Source organism: Pituophis catenifer, unplaced genomic scaffold (assembly GCF_029215685.1).
Source record: "Pituophis catenifer annectens isolate HBS135680 unplaced genomic scaffold, rPitCat1.0.hap2 SCAF_8, whole genome shotgun sequence".
NCBI classification, from domain to species: Eukaryota; Metazoa; Chordata; class Lepidosauria; order Squamata; family Colubridae; genus Pituophis; species Pituophis catenifer.
The window spans coordinates 57,734,238-57,752,277 of NW_027256888.1; the positions used below are offsets into that span (position 1 = coordinate 57,734,238).

The following is an 18,040-nucleotide window of genomic DNA, read 5'->3' on the forward strand; positions in this document are numbered from 1 at the left end:
CATTTTTTCAGAAAGCTTTTTTACTTCTCTAGCTAGCCTACTGTCCTAGTATTTCTTCATATTCTTCTGTGCTGATATTAACCAAGCCTTCCATGATCAGACAAGGTCAGCTTAGTGGAAACAATACTCCAAATGCACCTCTAACATAATTCATAGTTGTCTTCCTTAAATGGATTCCTTCTGGACATATTGGATATGTAGCAATCAAGGCGGAAGATAGTTATGATCCTACTAGTCTGGAAGATTCTAGTTTGTTATTTTAGAAGTGTTTTTCAAACTTCCCCAACTTACAAACTTCCGCATATCACACATCTTAAAGTTGCCAAGTTTGAAAAAACACTGTTTTAGAACAACCAGAACAAATTTACAATAAAATGGTAAATCTCACCTTGGCAGTAGCATGAGGAGAAGACCCTTTCTCCAATAATAGTAGTGCCACTTTCTGATTGTCATAGTGAGCAGCAACATGGAGGGGAGTGAGACCATTCTGGAAAGGGTGGTTTATGTTAAGGCATTAAGTGGTGGTTAGCTTTGTTTATATTAACATTAATTAGAAAACAACAGTATAGATTAAATAAGCAATTGATCAGGAAAAAAAACCCACAGCATGTTTAATTCAAAGTGAATTATTTCGTATTAGACATGTTATTTAAATCAATAACAATAATATTAAAAAATAGTATTAAATCAATATTAGATAAAAGAATATTGCTTTTTTAAAAAAAGAACAAGCCATTTCAAATTCATTAAATTTTCTGAAATGATATAATGTATAGCAGAGCACAAAATAGTTGGATTTAAAATGTTTCAAGCTTGAAATACCCTATTTTGATTCATACCATGTGTTTTGTCCTTATTGAAATTTTTCTGACACTTTTCCAACTACCATAAAAGTATCCTCTGCTTAAATCAGACCTGTTTTCAGCTCAGAGCACTTGGAGTAGGGACAGTTAGCAAAATAAGACTTTTCCAGAGTGGTCAGAATATTATCAAAAGATGTCCTTCACTATGATTAAGACAGCAGTTTCCAATTCAAAATATTTTATACAGCCCTGATGTATTGCAATTCTAACCTAACCATATACTTTTACTAACAAATTGCAATCTCCAAGTACTTCATAGCAAAAAGTAAAATAAATCACTTCCATTTTATGTATGGGATTTCTGGTCATCTCATTGAAATATTTTATTATTATTATTACTTACAAATATACTCATGGTAGAATTACATGCAAGTGTATTTGTAGAAAATAAAGAATTGTGGGATCCCCTAATCCCACTCACTGTACAATAACTGCAAAAGCTAATCATTTGTCACTGTGAGTTGTATTGTGTTGGGGGGGGGGGTGCATTGAGGGAGCTCAACCAGTCTCATTGTACATATGTTGTGCACTGACAATAAAGATTTGAATTTGTCAGGGAAATGTTTCATTTCCAAGCAGTTGCATTGTTGCTGAAAGAATTACCCAGAAATTGCAGTTGAGGTCAAACTGGGAAGCAGAAGGAATGTGAGGGAGGAAATTGCTGCAAAGTTATTTAAATCTTTGCCAAATAAATCCCCAAAGTGTTTATAGAGAAGAAGGAAGCCAAACTGGGAGGCTCAGAATGCTATATTGATTGGGCAGGAAAGCAAGCTCATCTCGAAGCATCAAGTTGATCAAGGCTGAATTTGTAAGGAATGACGGGCAACCAAGTGCCTATCTGAGCAAGATACCCAACATGGAATTATTGTTTATGGAATTCCATGTTAGCCTGAAGAAAACACATTTTTCCTCCCTTTTCAACTCTTAGGTTAGAAAATTAAATGTGTATTATCAAAAGAGGTAACAGAATATTGACATTGAGATTGGCACTGAGTGACACATTGCAAAGTACAGTCTATTGATAAATATATCGATTTCCCCAGCTTCCCTTTATAATACCTATTTTTGTTTCATCTTTTCTTGTCCCATGTCATTAAATATAATTAGCATGAACATGTAAGACTAGATCATATTAGATCTTATGAAGTATGTGTAGAAACATTGATATATGCTAGCTATAATGTTCTGGCCTTTTTATGACATGCAAACAACCATCTAAAAAGGAAGCCTTCATGTGATAATCCTATACAAAGTCAGTCAATGAAAACTATTGAAATTTGCCCTTTACAATAGGATTTAAGCAATATCCGTAACGAATAATAGTGGGAAAGCTTCTGTAAACATAGAATAGGCATAATATTTGTGTAGTAATATAAATGATATTTTTATTTCAATATCAACTACTTGCTATATAATATTGAATGCAACATCAAAATTAGGATATTTAACACTTAGAACAAAAATGTCTTGGTTATTTGTAATTCAAACTGGAATGAATTCTTACCTTCCCAGATGAATCAGCAGGTGCACGACGCTGCAAGAGCAGCTTTGCCACATCAAGGCTTCCATACTTTGCTGCCACATGTAGTGGTGTGAATCCCTTCTGCAAAATATAGAAGTAGAAAATCAGTGTGTGTGTGTGTGTGTGTGTGTGTGTGTATCCTCCATACATTGTTACTACAATGGACCAATATAATTTCAAGATCATTGCTTCTAGTTACCAGATAGCCACAACAATCTATTGATAAAATTATAATGTTGGTGCTACTTTGCTAATATTGGAACATTAGCAACCAAAACTTGAGAATTTACCTTGGTAGCCAAAGAATGTGCTGCACCTGCCTCCAGTAGAACTGATGCTACATCAACTTGGCCTTCTCGGGCAGAGATATGTAGTGGTGTATACCCATTAGTTGTTGCAGCATCTGGGTGTGCCATGTGTTGCAGAAGTAGCTGCACAATTTCTGTTTTACCCAAGCGAGAAGCAATATGCAGTGGTGTCTGTTCCTCCTACAACTCAAAACAGCAAAGGAGTTATCTATCTATCTATCTATCTATCTATCTATCTATCTATCTATCTATCTATCTATCTATCTTTCTATCTATCTATCATCTATCTAGCAATCAATCGATCGATCGATTGATCGATCTATTTAACTATCTATCATAATCTAATCTAATATTTTATCCATCCATCTATGTATCTTTGAGTTCTTCTCACTATAGAAGATTGCTAGAAAAAAAATGAAACCTCTTCATAGTACACCTAGAATTGTTCTAACTTTTTAAAAAATGTTGCATGACATATGTGAATACATACCCTGGCTCGTGCATCAACCAAAGCACCATTCCTCAGGAGACAGCGCACCACTTCTACTTGTCCTGCACGAGCCGCCATATGTAAAGCAGTTTCCCCACGCTGAAGAAGAATGAATGGGTCAAATTTGTAAGCCATCTGAATAAAACCTTCAAATTCATTTCATGTGAGTTAGTCTTGTATATCATAAGTACCTATTTTCTATATAGTGTGAGTTAAAACTATTATTCTAATGACAACATATAAAAAGCCCAAGAGAGAAATCTAATGTCAATTTTCCTGATAGAACTCTTTCCTACATGCTGCCACACCTAATTTGGAAGGAAAATGTGAGGAACCATAGCAACAAGAATTACCCCCTCTGTTTCTGCTATTCCTAGATAGCAGAAAATTGCTAGAAAATTAACAATTTTCTAAACAGAAAACAAGTAGTTGGACTCAATCCTTGGGTTATAAGATCAAACATAGACCTTATCTACATATGCCAGGTATGGACATCAATCTGACAAATATATTTAAAAGTGAAAAAAATAGTAAATAGTATAGATGTCATAGTTATTATTTATGCTTGAACATAATGTCTAGGAAAAATTATTTATATTTATTTACTGAGCATAAAATTAGTTTGTAGCAATTGTGCAAGATTTAGATTTCAGTCTATACTCAATTTTAGAGATCTTGGGATGCTTGTTTATCATTGGAAGTTTACTAGCACAAACTTCTGAGCATGGTCTATCATATATGGGCACCCCGGCATAACTCTGCTATTATAGCAGTCAAAATTGAAGATATAGGAAGATTGAGGTGTAGATAGAAACAAAAGATCCTGAAATTATTTATTTAGGAAATTGCTTTATTTAGGAAAGTAGACATTGCGTTGAGATTTTGGAAATAAAAGTGTGTTTTAAAAGTATTTACAAGACAAGCAGATAACTGAAAAACAGGACCATATTCCATTTTGAATGTATTCCAGAAAGAAGGCTAGATAGAAAAAGTTTACAAAATACTAATATTTAGTGTAGCTTCTGGTTAAGACACATCACACCCAGCTATCCTAGGATTATTCAAATCCAAGCCATACTCACAATGTTAGTGACATCTGGAGAAGCCCCATTTTGCAGTAGAAGGAGAACTATGTTCAAATGCCCCATAAATGCAGCCACATGAATTGGCGTCAGGCCCGACTGTGAAATAAAGCAATAGCAATTTTACTCCTCTGCAAAATGCCTTTAAATTCTTCCGGATATATATGTGTGTGTGTATATATATATATATACATATATATACATATGTATAAAAAGGAGAGTGTGAAGAGAAAGAAGAGATGGCCATAAGAGATGGCTCTTTGTGAAATTTCTCTACCTCTGTTATAGCTTGGATTGAAGCCCCATATTTCACCAGCAGTTCCATTACTTTAATGCGATTTTTCTTGCAAGCAATGTGCAGTGGAGTAAAACCATTCTGTGCAAAAAACAGTCATGTTAGTTAAAGCATGCACCTTTCATTGTCAAATAGATAGGTTATCCCCTTTTTTAAAAAAAGTCAGATTCTGACATACTGAGAAAACAGGACGACCAGGGCCACTGGAGCAGCTGTTGCAATGACTCCAAAAGAGAATTTGTGAATGGACATTTTAAGTAGACAAAATGTCTGATTGGCAGTTTAATGTGTGTGATATTCTTCACTCTTTTTGCTATAATAGTAGCTACAGAGACCACAGTAATGTAGCATTACCCACCATGTGTAAATAATACAAACTCATAATCACCAACATCAATATGCGACTGCACTGCACTAAAGTAGCTTCCATGCTGCTTAAGAGTACGGAGGAAGGACATTAGAGTAAGAATGTTCTGTTTATATTGCCACCTTTTTCTATAGCTCAACATAAGACAGCTTCCATTTAATATCAGGCTATGTTTAACCATAATGGAATGATTACATCAGTCGTTAATTTGACCTTACCTTGTATAAAAGTCTATTTGTAAATCTACATATTTTGAACAATTGTAGGACAATGCTGAAATATTACCTTTTTTTGCAAAGAAATAGAACATAGCAAGAGATGTCTGATTAATTATTGAAAGACCCTATGAGACTTGAATAATGGCATTTATGACAACCATAAGAAGTATAAGTCAATTTGTAATTTATTGGTTTTAACAAGAAACCCAAATAAGCATGATCCTACTCTCACTCTTACAGCCTCTCTGCTCCCAAGAAGCTTTCTAAAGGTTCAGAATTGCTCTTGAATACTCTGGGTGGGATAGGAGGAAGCTCTACTGAGGGGCAGTATTTGTTCCAAACAGAACTCTATGACTAGCCCCCAATACCTTTTTCTGTAGAAAGCCAGGGCTGACCATATGACATTATTCCATAAGAATCATATGTCACAGAAAAGCGCCTTGGAAACCCAAAAGGATAAGCCGCCCAAAGTCTCTGGAGAGGGGCGGCATATAAATTTAATAAATAAATAAATAAATAAATAAATAAATAAGACAAGTAGGAAACTCAACATCCATGAACTTTCCTGTCTGCATATTTTTAAAAAACAGAACACTTTGATCATCACTATGTAAAGGAAATACAAGTTTTGTAATGGGGTTTGAATTTACTATTATTGACACAATATCCTTTATGGTATTTTAATGGTACTTTTGCAGAGTGATATGCTGAGATAGAGAATCATGTGAAATTAACTTAATCCCTATGATATTTGTAGTTTTCATGATCAAGTGGAAAATCGTGGTTCTCTCCTAACTTGGAGGATGCACACTAGAGTGAAAGCAATAAATCCCCTTTCTTCAATTTGTAAAAATGCTATTTGTTTCAGTATTGCCAATTACGTATTGCCTGAATTTTTAATACTTTTTAATAATGCAAGTGTTTCTAATTCTAGCTAGAACAAAGCACCAATGGCTATCTTTCCCACTTCCAAGATACTCCTGAAATGAAGTTATTTACAATGATACTATTTAGAGCCATTTGGGAGTAAGAAAAAATAGTCACAGATTGATTTCTTTTAGCTCACATACTTGGCATATGAGCTGGCACAAATAAAATCTTAGACTTTTTAAAAGTTGTTAGAATGCTTAGTAATTTCTAAACTATAAGAATAAATGGAGAAGGAAGGAAATGTTCACTTTCTTGTCTCAGTTCTAATACAGTTCATCCTCTTTTGGCTCATCCTATTCTTGGCCGCAAATTTTCTCTCCTCCATTTGCAATCTGCAAATAAAGGGAATAAACTGAGGATACTATTTCAGGTCATTCCTAATTTGTATCCATGATACCCAAAAGCACATTCTATAGAACACAATCACAATATATTACATTCCAGAACTCCATTGACTAAGCTAAAAAACAGTGTGATTTGTGTGCTACAAAAATGCACTATTTCAACAACACAGGCAAGTCGTGCAAAAACAAATGCATGGTAATTGAATTCATGGGGAGACATATACAATGTCCAAAATAGAAAAATATAAAGTATGGGCATCATAGGAAAGGATGGATGTGTTTTGATATTACAACACAAACTCCATTCCTTGTACAATTGTGTACGATACTGTATTGATAATATGAAAGGGCAAAACATATGTCATGTGCATGTTATATTGCACATTTCATTATTAGGTCATTATCATGGTTAAGTAAGGGCACTTATGCACAGAAGGCATATATTCAGGAATAAATTATTTCTTTTATCAAGAACAAAAAAAGAGACTTGGGCATCTTAAAAGTTAACAAATGTCCTATGTTACTAGCTTTCATGGATTGTAGTCCATTTCAGCTTGATGCTCTTATGCTCAAAAAAAAAAAAATACTATTTAAGGAGCTTAAAAACAGTAACAGAAAATCTTGTTTTCTTAAGTTTCCATTTTCTTTTTGGTTCAGTGGCTGAAAGGCAATCTCACCCTTTACCCCTATCCACTGACACTAAGCCACTTATGGTTGACATTAAGCTCTGGTCTATTGCCTGGTATCTTGTTTAATCTTAATAATTTGAAATGTTAATTCTGTCTAAAAGTGTTACACAGTGTATTTCCAGGCAACATCAAATCAAGAAGTGTTTAAGGTTAAAACTTGAATCATACATTGTGTATGACTGAATTCATATCTCATAAAAAGTAAAAGTTTCCTTTAGGTGGAACTTGATTTTTGATAACTTGGTCATTACATGGACATATCCATGTGTTTTCCTTAGTAACATTTTAGCTGGGTATTTCCTTGCCTTCCTATCTGATCTATAGTTTTCCACCAAAGATTTAACAAAGTTTAAGCTTGCTTAGTATTTTTGAGCATCTAAAGATTCATGGAAGACTTTATGCATTATGCATTTAACAATGCTGTGAAATCAGTAGACATGTACAACCAACTATATGGAGATATATTAGATAAGAAGGTTAAGTTTCTCAGTTTTATCAAGATAAGCTACTTATACTTCATAATTGGTGGGTGTGGGAAACATCACACTGACTTGCAGGGCAATCTCTAGAACAGGGTGTCATACTTACGTCATCATGGCAGCGTCATGTGACATATCAGGATTTTTTTCCCCTTCACTAAACACATCTGGCCTGCGGGCTGGGAGTTTGACAGCCCTACTCTAGAAGAGAATTTTAGCTTCCATAGAAATGCATGAATAGCCTTGGAGTAAAACTTACTTTGGTTATCTTGTGGCATATTGGCCAAAATTTCCCAAACCAGGTATTTCCTTATCATTAGCTAGGAATGATGCAGGTGACACTGATATAACTTAAAATGGTGATCTAGTCAATATCTCCTTTCTTTTGCTAAAAAAAAAAATCTTGATTGACCAAACTTGTGATGGGCAGAAAAAAAATGAGAACCTGTGGATCCATTTGATGATAACCATCGCATATAGAAGATTATAACATGTAAAGTGAATAGTAAATGATAAAGAACAGAAATTACTGAATAAACTGAATAAAATATATATACTGGATATCTGTGAAATTAAAAGGGGGAAGATGTGGCACCCATCCTCTGGAATATTATTCTCCCTGATATTACACTTGCCTGAACCCTACTGGCATTTTGTAACATATTAAAACTTGACTCTGCCATTTAAGCTGCGACCATGACAGCATGGTTCATCGCTGATTTAAACATTGGATATTATTGATGTTCTTAGAAGCTATTTTTATACTACTGATTAGTTTTTAAATTTTGTTTCTTTTTAGTTTGTTTTAATTGTTAGCCATATACATGAAATGGGTGGCCATGTAAGGCAATAGATCTGAATGAATGAATGTGGTCTGATTTTGTGAAGTTGATGAATGCATGCAAGAAAAGGACAGGAACTTGAAATGGAACGGGTTCAAATAGAGCAGTTGGAAAAAGAACTTCTGTTCTGAAACAGATGAGTAAACTCTACTATTTATATTCTGAATAGAAAAAAGCTATGAAAATGCTAACTCAAGTAATCAAATATAGCTAACAAATCAGAATTATTAAGCAAATAAATATTGCTGACCATCTACCAAACATATATTAGCTCAAACTTCCCCAAATGTTGGAGAAAATGTTGGGACTACAACAGTTAGGTTTTGCAAGCAGCATAAATATAGTGGCTAGAAACTACTGTACCATAAAGGACTTCCACACCAACACAACTTCATAGCACCCATGAAGAAGGCTGCATTACGCCGATGTCATTCACTATAACACACTGCTTATGGTGAATAATATAATATAATCTTAATGTAGACTGTGATGAGGAAACTCTTAGTGTTTCAAAAAGTCTATGACTGTAATTCTGTGCTGAAGCTCCCCTTTCTCATGTATGCTGACCATTCTGTTTGCCTCACATTCTCATCACATGCCACTGTATCCATTAGATATCTTTTAATGTTCAATTGCCTTATTAACTACATGGATTTGTGGCAGAGTTATAGAGTATCCTATTGAAAAGGCCAGCAATTCTCCCCTTTGTCTTTATAGAGTCACTGAACTGAATGTGTGGAGTCAGTATATCAGTTCCCTTTATGCTCCACCAGAAATCCATGAAAAGTTTACCAAAGCACGGGCATTTGGATTTGCTCTCTTATCCAACAGAAGCTTGGTGACACGATAGTGACCACAGTGTGCAGCAACATGGAGGGCAGTCAGGTAATCCAATGTAACATCATCAACAGGAGCTTTGTGCTGCAATAGGTGTTTGACACACTCCACGTGGTCACCCTGGGCAGCCATATGAAGTGGAGACAGTCCATTCTGAAATGAACAATGCAAAACATTACACAGTAACAACTTGTAAATGCATGTGCATGCACACACAACAAATTTAAATTTAAGTCTTGAAAAACAGCCTATAAAAATTAACAGATTCATCCATCAAGTTACAATAATGCATTGCCTAGTTATATTTCAACGTTGGTTTTCAAGATATTAAAAGTCTTGGTGGCGCAGCAGACTAAAGTGCTGTTAAATAGCACCAGCTGCCTGCAATTACTGCATGTTCAAATCTCACCAGGCTCAAGGTTGACTCAGCCTTCCATCCTTTCGAGGTAGGTAAAATGAGGACCCGGATTGTGGGGGCAATAAGCTGACTTTGTATAAAAAAGAACACTGCTTGGGGGGGCCAAAAGCCCTACTAAGCAGGCATATACAAAAATATGAAGACTATTGCTTAACGCATTGTAAGCTGCCCTGAGTCTCCAGAGAAGGGTGGCATATAAATCGAACCAATAAATAAATAAATAAATAAATAAATAAATAAATAAATAAACAAACAAACAAACAAACAAACAAACAAACATACATACATACATACATACATACAAACTTATAGTTTCACTTATTCACTTGGAAAACCTCACTCTGTTTTAGAAACTAAACGGGTATTCATGCATTTGCGCTTTGTGTCCAATCCATTGTCTATTGTAGTATATTAATACTGTGTTCCCTAAATGTACATCTAGTTTGTTGATACCTTCATTTTGTCTGCACATACTCTGCTTGTAGAAGTTTATGACTGCATTTTTACATAAAAAGCAATGGAAACAGTGCAAAGAGAAGTGAATGAGAAAATAAATAACCACATGATACATATGAGAGCAAAGATGTGTGAATTTTAAAATATTTGATTACACCTTTATCAATTTCTCTACTAATCATTATTTATTTTACTGCTATGGGTTTCAATAGCAAACAAACTCCCTTAAAATACTAGTCTGAACTGTAAACACACCTTGGTCCTGGCAAGCAGTGGGGCACCTCGTTCCAGAAGAAGCTCTACAACTTGGTCATGTCCACTTCGTGCAGCACAGTGCAGTGGAGTCAGCCCATCCTTTGAAAACAGCAAAAACAGAAACCATGCCTTTTTATATTGGAGTCAAACAATTATTTGACTGTACTGCTAATACAAATCTTGCAGAAAAATTAGATCTTTAGTGGCAATGATGAAGTATTTGCTTTAGGTTCTCTCCAATAGGGACTCTCAGAAATCAGTCAGGAAGCAATAGCACTGGCATTAATAAGTTTATGCAAATTAGGAAATTGGCATTAAATTACAAGTATTTCTATATATTACATCTAGTAATAGTTCTCACTCATGCACAGAATTGCTGCTAGGAGAGATAGTTCTGTTAGGAAAGATATTATATATATTTCTACATGCCAGCTGTAATTTATTAGCAATGAAAAGAATAATAAGAATATTCTCCTTCAGAAATACCCAATCTGTCTACGTAATAGAAAATTATAAAAAATCTTTTTAAAATATGTAATTATTTCTGAAGTGTGGGTGGATCAGTTTGGGACATACGCATTCCAAATTATGATGCTTGAGGGCCTGCGCTCCATGCAAGCTAAGGAAAAGAGGCTTAGAAGACAATGTGCTTCTGTTTGTGTTCCCTTCCTGTGGAATGGCTAGTACTTCCCTGGCAGTTTTTGGCAAGAAAAAAACAGAACTGATTTTCAGAAATGTTAATTCATAATTTAAATTAAACTGGGCTTTCTGGCTTTTCTTTGAAGATGTTTCACTTCTCAAGTAAAACAAGTCCAGTTGCCTCTTGAAAAAGCAACTTTGGGACAACCATGACCTGGATGACTGAGAATCTCCATAGACAATTTAATTTAAAATTTATGTAGCTGGATTCTGTTCACCTGAGGTAGTTGGTATACATGGTATACTGTACAAGTAGTCCTTGTACCATTCATTTGGAAAATGTTCAAAGTTACAGTGGCACCCAAAAAAAGAAACTTACACCCAGCACTTATGATCATCAAGCATCCGCATGGTCATGTGATCAAAATTCAGGCCCTTGGCAATCATCATGTTTTCATAACAGCTGCAGCATCCCACAGTCATGTGATTGCCATTTGCGAGGTTCCCATTTGGCTTGCGACAAGCAAAGAAAATGGGGGAAGCCAGATTTGCTTAATTGTAAAGTTTATTGTCATTGTATGTATGTATGTATATACACAGTACACCCATACAACAAAATTCACATAACACCCAGAGACCAAGCCCAACACACATGACAATCCCCAGACACCCCCCCACCCACCAAAAATTCCCCACCCCGAAACCACCCAAGCGTCCACACAACAGACCAAGTAATGCTGTCCAACAGCTCACTGATGTTGGCCCTTTAGTTCATTGTTGAGTGCAATTATAGCTCTGGGATAAAAACTATTCAGAAGATGTGTGGTCCGAGTTTTAACTTTGGCAAAAAAGGGCATAAAATTGGGTGAGCCTCATTTAACAACTACCTACTTAGCAATGGAAATTCTGGTCCCAATATTGGTTGCAAATCAAAGACTATCTGTAACTTATTCTCTGTTCATGGTTAAATTGCAAATTGCCAGGAGACCATGTGAAGTCAGCATTATACAATAATGCATGGAGACATTTTGTTCCATGGTAACAAAAATTGTGGAAAAGAACAATAAAAAAGGATAATAAGAATGTCAAAAGAGAGGCCCAGAATCTTAAGACTGAGATGGCATCGAAATGATGCTAAATAAATAAAAAACATAAAATAGGAAAAAAGATGCCAGTCAAGGAAGACTAAAAAGCATGTAAGCATTGTTGGATAAACTTGCTATCAGAACACGATCCTTGCATTATTTTATTTTATTTCTTTTTTGTACACAAGATCCTGTCTCAAATCACATGAAAGGCTTTTCTAGCATGAAACTCGCTAATTATCAAAAGGCAAGCCAATAAAAAATTTACTGATTCTGGATAACCAAGAACAAGCGATGGAAAAAAGAAAAACAATAAAGCCTTAAAATAAACCAACTACTATACTCCTAAATAAATGGGGGAAAAAAACATGCAAATTGTACTCTTTGCGGACACAGCAAACATAATAATTATCTATGTAGGTCAACATCCAACCAGATCAGCACACTGAGCTCTCTAGCTTATAATTTATTTACTCTTTTAAAAACCAAATGCAAATACACACATACACACACACACACACACACACACACGCCTGCATGTATGTATATGTACATGGTGTATGTATGTATATGTGTATATACATAAAACTGAAACTGTTTACTGTTAAAACAATATAGTTTATTTTTCCTTTTTTCTATTGTACTTTTTACATTGTACTTTCTATTGTACTTTAAAGCACTTGTTTTCCTTTTTTTCTATGATAATATATATATTTTTATCATGATTATCTCTTCGTTTTGTTCCTTTTTTATTTTTCTGTTATTTAAAAGCAACAAATAAATAAATAAGACCTGAAAACTGTAACTTTAACTAAGTTAAAACTCATTAATATTAATGTCACTGTGTGTAATGTTTTATATGTACTTAAGTGGATGGTACTCTTAAAATTTACCACCACAGAAATAAAGCAAGTCATAATATTTGAAAGTAGGAATCAGTTTCTAAATCCCAGAAATGCACTGAAGCATTGGATGACATAATAGCTTGTTAATCCACTTTTAGCATCAATGGCTAGGCAGGCCTCCTCATGGAAGGCCACACAGTTGTACACAGAATTTTCTATTTCTAAATGGACCTCAACTGTTCCACATTATTCCTGCCCAAATATTACATAAACAAACTGCATTTTGTAATAACACACCTCACTGCTCAAAGAATGACTAAAATACAAGAAACCCCACTCCCCTGCAAAATTTAGCTACTTTTCAGTTCCTTTGTTTGTGTCCTTAATGCTGAAAGAAGAAGATTAAAGGAAAACCATAGTGTATTCAGTTGCATATGTGAAGGAATCAACCTAAGTAGAAAGTAGGACTTACATGTTATCTCTACCATTCTCTCACCAGCTGGAAGTCTGAAGGAGAACATGAATGTATTTGTTTGAATGGAAGTATAGTCCCCTGTGTGCTCCAGGGCCCTACTTTATTGTAGTCCTCAACTATAAAAATGGATCTGTTTACATTCAGGCCATAGGCAGCAAATGTCTTTTTCGACCTCTAGCATAACTCACGGAAGACAGAGAATGTCCCTTTAAGCAGATCTCAACCTAGAAAAAGTTGAATGCCTTGCTCTGATGCATTAACCAGACACAAACTCCAAAAACCCAGGAGAAATCAATAGACACCATTATCACCATGGGATAACTGATAATATTCATACAAGAGGGTGATCTAGCAACTTTCTACCAAATATAGAGCACCTGGGGTCATCTCTTAATCCAGGGGTGTCAAACTTTATTTCATTGAGGGTTGCATCAGGGTTGTGTTTAACCTGGGGAGGGGGCTGGGTATGGTCAGGGTGGGCATGACCAGTTTGACGTCACTCGTGATGGGGTGCCTATGGCAGCCTGAGTGCTCTGCCAGCAAAAATGGGCTCCCAATCTCTGTTTTCGGCTGGGACGGCCTCCTGCAACTCTCTGGTAGGGAAAACGGAGCTTGGGAGGGCGACCCTCATGAGCTCTGTTTTCATTGGCAGATGCACCGTGGACTGGTCCATCACTGTTTCCAGGGTGGCCCCCATGGGCCAGATTTAAGCACCTTGTGGGCTAGATCTGGCCCGTGGGCCTTGAGTTTGACACCCCTGTCTTAATCTATGTACAATCTGAAATTGTATTCTGCAACTAAGTGAAACACAGTGTCAACTTCTTAGCTTCTCAACTAACAGAAGTAGTCTGTGCTAAAAGCCCAGACAATTTGATGGCCTAGTCTTCTTTTATGTCTCCAACCAGTAAGCAAAGGCTACACAGTATTGTAATAAATCCCATTAAGGCAGATAAACTTTGCATGTAACAGGCAAAACTTTTAATATGGTTAGTAATTATCAAATGTTTATCAGAAAATAATTTTTTATACTAAGAAGTAGAGAAGATAAACAAAAGCGGAAAAAACTATTACTTGTATGACTGTTTTTTGTATATGTAGACACTTTTTTTCACTGTGCTCCTTGACTTTTATTAGTAGAGCTTGGAGATCCTTGTGTTTTCAGCTAGCAGTGTAGTGTCATCAGCATAGTCTGGGTTACTGGCACTTCTTCCAATTTTCAAAACCACACTCATCTTCTTCTGCTCCAGCTTCCCTTAATATATATTCCTCATATAGGTCAAAAAATAAAGGGAAAATAAACAATCTTGCCTCATCCTTTGCCGACCTGGAACCATTCTGTTTCACCATTTTCTGTCTATACCATGGCTTCCTGACCTGACTTGTGTATTTAGGTTTTGCATGAGGACAGTGAGATTTCCACTTTTCTAAGCCCATTTCCGAACTTAACATGATTGACACAATCAAAGGCTTCTCCATAGTCAATGAAGAATTGATTAATATACAACGCATTGTAAGCCGCCCTGAGTCTCCGGAGAAGGGCGGCATATAAATCAAATAAAAAAAAAAAAGAAGAAGAAGCATATACTGACTTATTTTTGGTATCCTTCGGCTTTCTCAATCATTTAGCATGCATCAACAATAACATCATGTATTTCTTAGCCTTTTTAAACATCAGCTTTCCATGTAGGGTTCTCTGTACTATATTTTACACACTCTGCTAAGTCTCCTTTCTTTGATACTGATATGTAGATTGACCTCTTCCAACCTACTGGCCATTGTATTATTCTCCAGATTTGTTGGCACAGTTTGATTAGAACCCTTATATATTCTTCTTCTATTGCTTGCCATAGCTAGTTTCTATAGCTAGTTTGTCAATTCCTGTAGCCCTACAACTTGGTAATCATCCGCATAGTGATCTAACTTTGGTACCAGAGATCATGGTCTCAGAAGGTCTGCTTTGAGGAGAAATGTTTGTGCTGACCAGTGTTAATGAAGCTTTATCTTGTAATTGACTTAGATAGATATAAGTGGTTTAGCACAGTGTTTCAACTTTTCTGGCTTGGTGGACAGGTGGTGGGAGAAGGATGGTTCTATGTGTGAGCATCTGCCACTTGCACAAATGGAGCTTCATGTGCGAGTGCCAGCATTCACAAAAGTGGATATGCGTGTGCATGTGTGAATGCCCACTGCTTGCACAGCCCAGTTCTGAATGACCCGTGACCCCGTAGTGGGATCCCTCATTTAGTAGGACTGATTTAGCAGGCAACCTAGCAGTGTAAGCTTCACCTTTCTATGCTAGTCTAAGCTTGCATGAAAGCATGAAAGCATGTCCATTTCTCTCTACCTCTAAAATTGTAAAATGGAATCTTAGAAGCATATCAAATTCTCTCTATTATATCTTAAACAAAAAAAATAATAATCAAAGGTTATTTTTTATTTCTTGCTCACCCTTTCCTTTTTTCCCTGAGTTTCCCTAATCTTTTCTCCTCCTTTAATTATTCATATTCCTTTCTCCCTTCTGAGCCAAGTCTCTATTCATTCACAATTTATTAGGTTTTACCTTAAAGATAAAATATCGATATTGTTTTTATGGTTTTGTTTTACCAACCTGGTATCTTCCTGTCACAGAATAAAAATAATTTCTTGTTTTCTAAATTTTGGCTGTTGGGGTAAAGGAGGTTGCATAGTGACATGGCAAAATTGATTGTTCCTTACACATACTTTTTGGGCACTGCTGACTTGATTGAGTTACACTGGATTTCAGGGGCTCCTAGCAACAATGATAAAAGAGATACGAGACTCTTTCTTTCTTGCTTTTCCTGTAGTTACTAATGCAATCCATTTCGGCAATATATATTCTATTTTTCTACTCGACAATCATATCTTTAGCTGTAAGGCTTTTATATTATAAATTATTCAAATCATCATTATTCACTTACATATGACCATGACAAAGTAGACAAAGCAAGGAACAAAAATGATGCAAGCTGAATCAAAATTGGACACAAAGATTTTGCACAGTCACATGACGCTGACAAATGAAACCAAAAGTCTGGAATCTCCCACACTGAAAAATGTCTCGAAAAATAGGCAAATTATATGCAAATTGGATGCCAGTCATTTCAGGTGTCAATGTCTCTGTGCTGGCAGTTCAGAGCAACACTCTCATCTGATGTGGATGATAAATTAAACAATAAAGTCATTTAAAATCTTTTTCAGAAGAGTAATCTTACGGAAATCATAGAATCTGCGATTATATTTTCATCAAGTATTGTTCCCTGTTTGGTAGAAAGAATAAAATAGAATAGAATAGATCTATGGAATGTTAGATCTGTTAGAATACTTCTATCTGTAAACATATCTCAGAATCTTGAATTAGAAAGGCCATTGATAGCTACTATATCAGCTGCCTAAATAAATCTTTCATCTTCTTTATAGAAGTAGATATTCCCTTGGTTTTCTTTTCCAGTCTCTTTCAACAGCTGTTTAGCTGGGTAGCACAAGTTAATCAGACTTTTCTGCAGAAAGCTCTTCTTGAGCTTACTTTCCCCACAGCTTCATTAAGGCACCTCCACTGTCAGCTGTTAGGGAAATTTTAAAGACCTGATGATTTTCTCGAGGCTTAACTTCAATGGGTTCTATTAACCTGCTCTAGAATTCAAACATAATTGAATTTAAAGTAAACCCACATTTTAGCAGAATTATTTTATTAAATCAAAACATTTCTATAGCCACCATCTTACAACAATTCTGGGCAGCTTGCAATCAATAAAATCATGTAAAGCCAACAACAAACTAAAAACAATCAGACCCCCCCCCCCCCCAGATCTTGTCATCAAGCCACACCTCCCTGGTGCATCCATATTCTAATCCTACCCAGACCTCACTCTATCCCAAAGCCTGGGGAAAGTTTTAAGCACTCTAGGCAAAGACAGAAAACTGAGACCTGTTAGATGTTAGCAGGGAAAATGTTCCATAAAGCAGGGGCTGAAATGGAAAAGGCATACTGCCAAGGTCTCACAAGCTGGCAATGTTTAAGGAAAAGGAACTGGGATGTTCCTATCCAATTCACTCTGGTGGTACAGAAAGATAGCCTTAGAGAGAGTGACAGTCCCTCAGATTACTTGGTCCCACACAATGTGGGATTTTAAAAAATAGTACCTAGCAACTTGAATTGTACCCAGAAGAAAACAGAGAGTTGGTGCAGCTTTTGATAGGGGTGCAATGTACCACTGCATGCACCATTGCATTTTGGACCAATTGTAACCTCTTCAAGGGGAGTCTCATGCAGAACACTTTGCAGTAATCCAAATGGATTGAAGTTTAATCCAAAATTTTCTTTTATAAACTGAAAGCAAGGCTCTGTGCACTTTGAAAATTAAAGCATTAAACAAAAATTAGTACCATCTTTTTCACACAATAGCTTAAAAAAATTTTTAGGCCATTTTAATGAAAAACAGAAAATTGGAATTTATGTACAAGTATAGGAACACTTTTTCAGAAGGGTTTTCTGATAAGAACAAATGCTACAGAAAGAGTATCTATTAAAAAAAAGAAGAGTTTTCACTCATGGAAGGAGATATATACTCACAGAAGGGTTT

The 18,040-nt window shown here is 35.7% G+C and overlaps 1 protein-coding gene across 1 annotated transcript in view; it reads right to left on the bottom strand.

Annotated features, from left to right (window-relative positions):
* ANK2 (ankyrin 2) overlaps window positions 1-18,040 on the bottom strand; it is a 181,699-nt gene that overhangs the window by 80,230 nt on the left and 83,429 nt on the right. The window contains exons 9-16 of the mRNA XM_070948372.1: window positions 10,396-10,494; window positions 9,222-9,419; window positions 4,543-4,641; window positions 4,266-4,364; window positions 3,184-3,282; window positions 2,676-2,873; window positions 2,368-2,466; window positions 389-487 (exon numbers count right to left, since the gene is read on the bottom strand). Of these exons, the coding sequence (XP_070804473.1) occupies window positions 389-487; window positions 2,368-2,466; window positions 2,676-2,873; window positions 3,184-3,282; window positions 4,266-4,364; window positions 4,543-4,641; window positions 9,222-9,419; window positions 10,396-10,494 (990 nt within the window). The remainder of the gene's footprint in view (window positions 1-388; window positions 488-2,367; window positions 2,467-2,675; window positions 2,874-3,183; window positions 3,283-4,265; window positions 4,365-4,542; window positions 4,642-9,221; window positions 9,420-10,395; window positions 10,495-18,040) is intronic.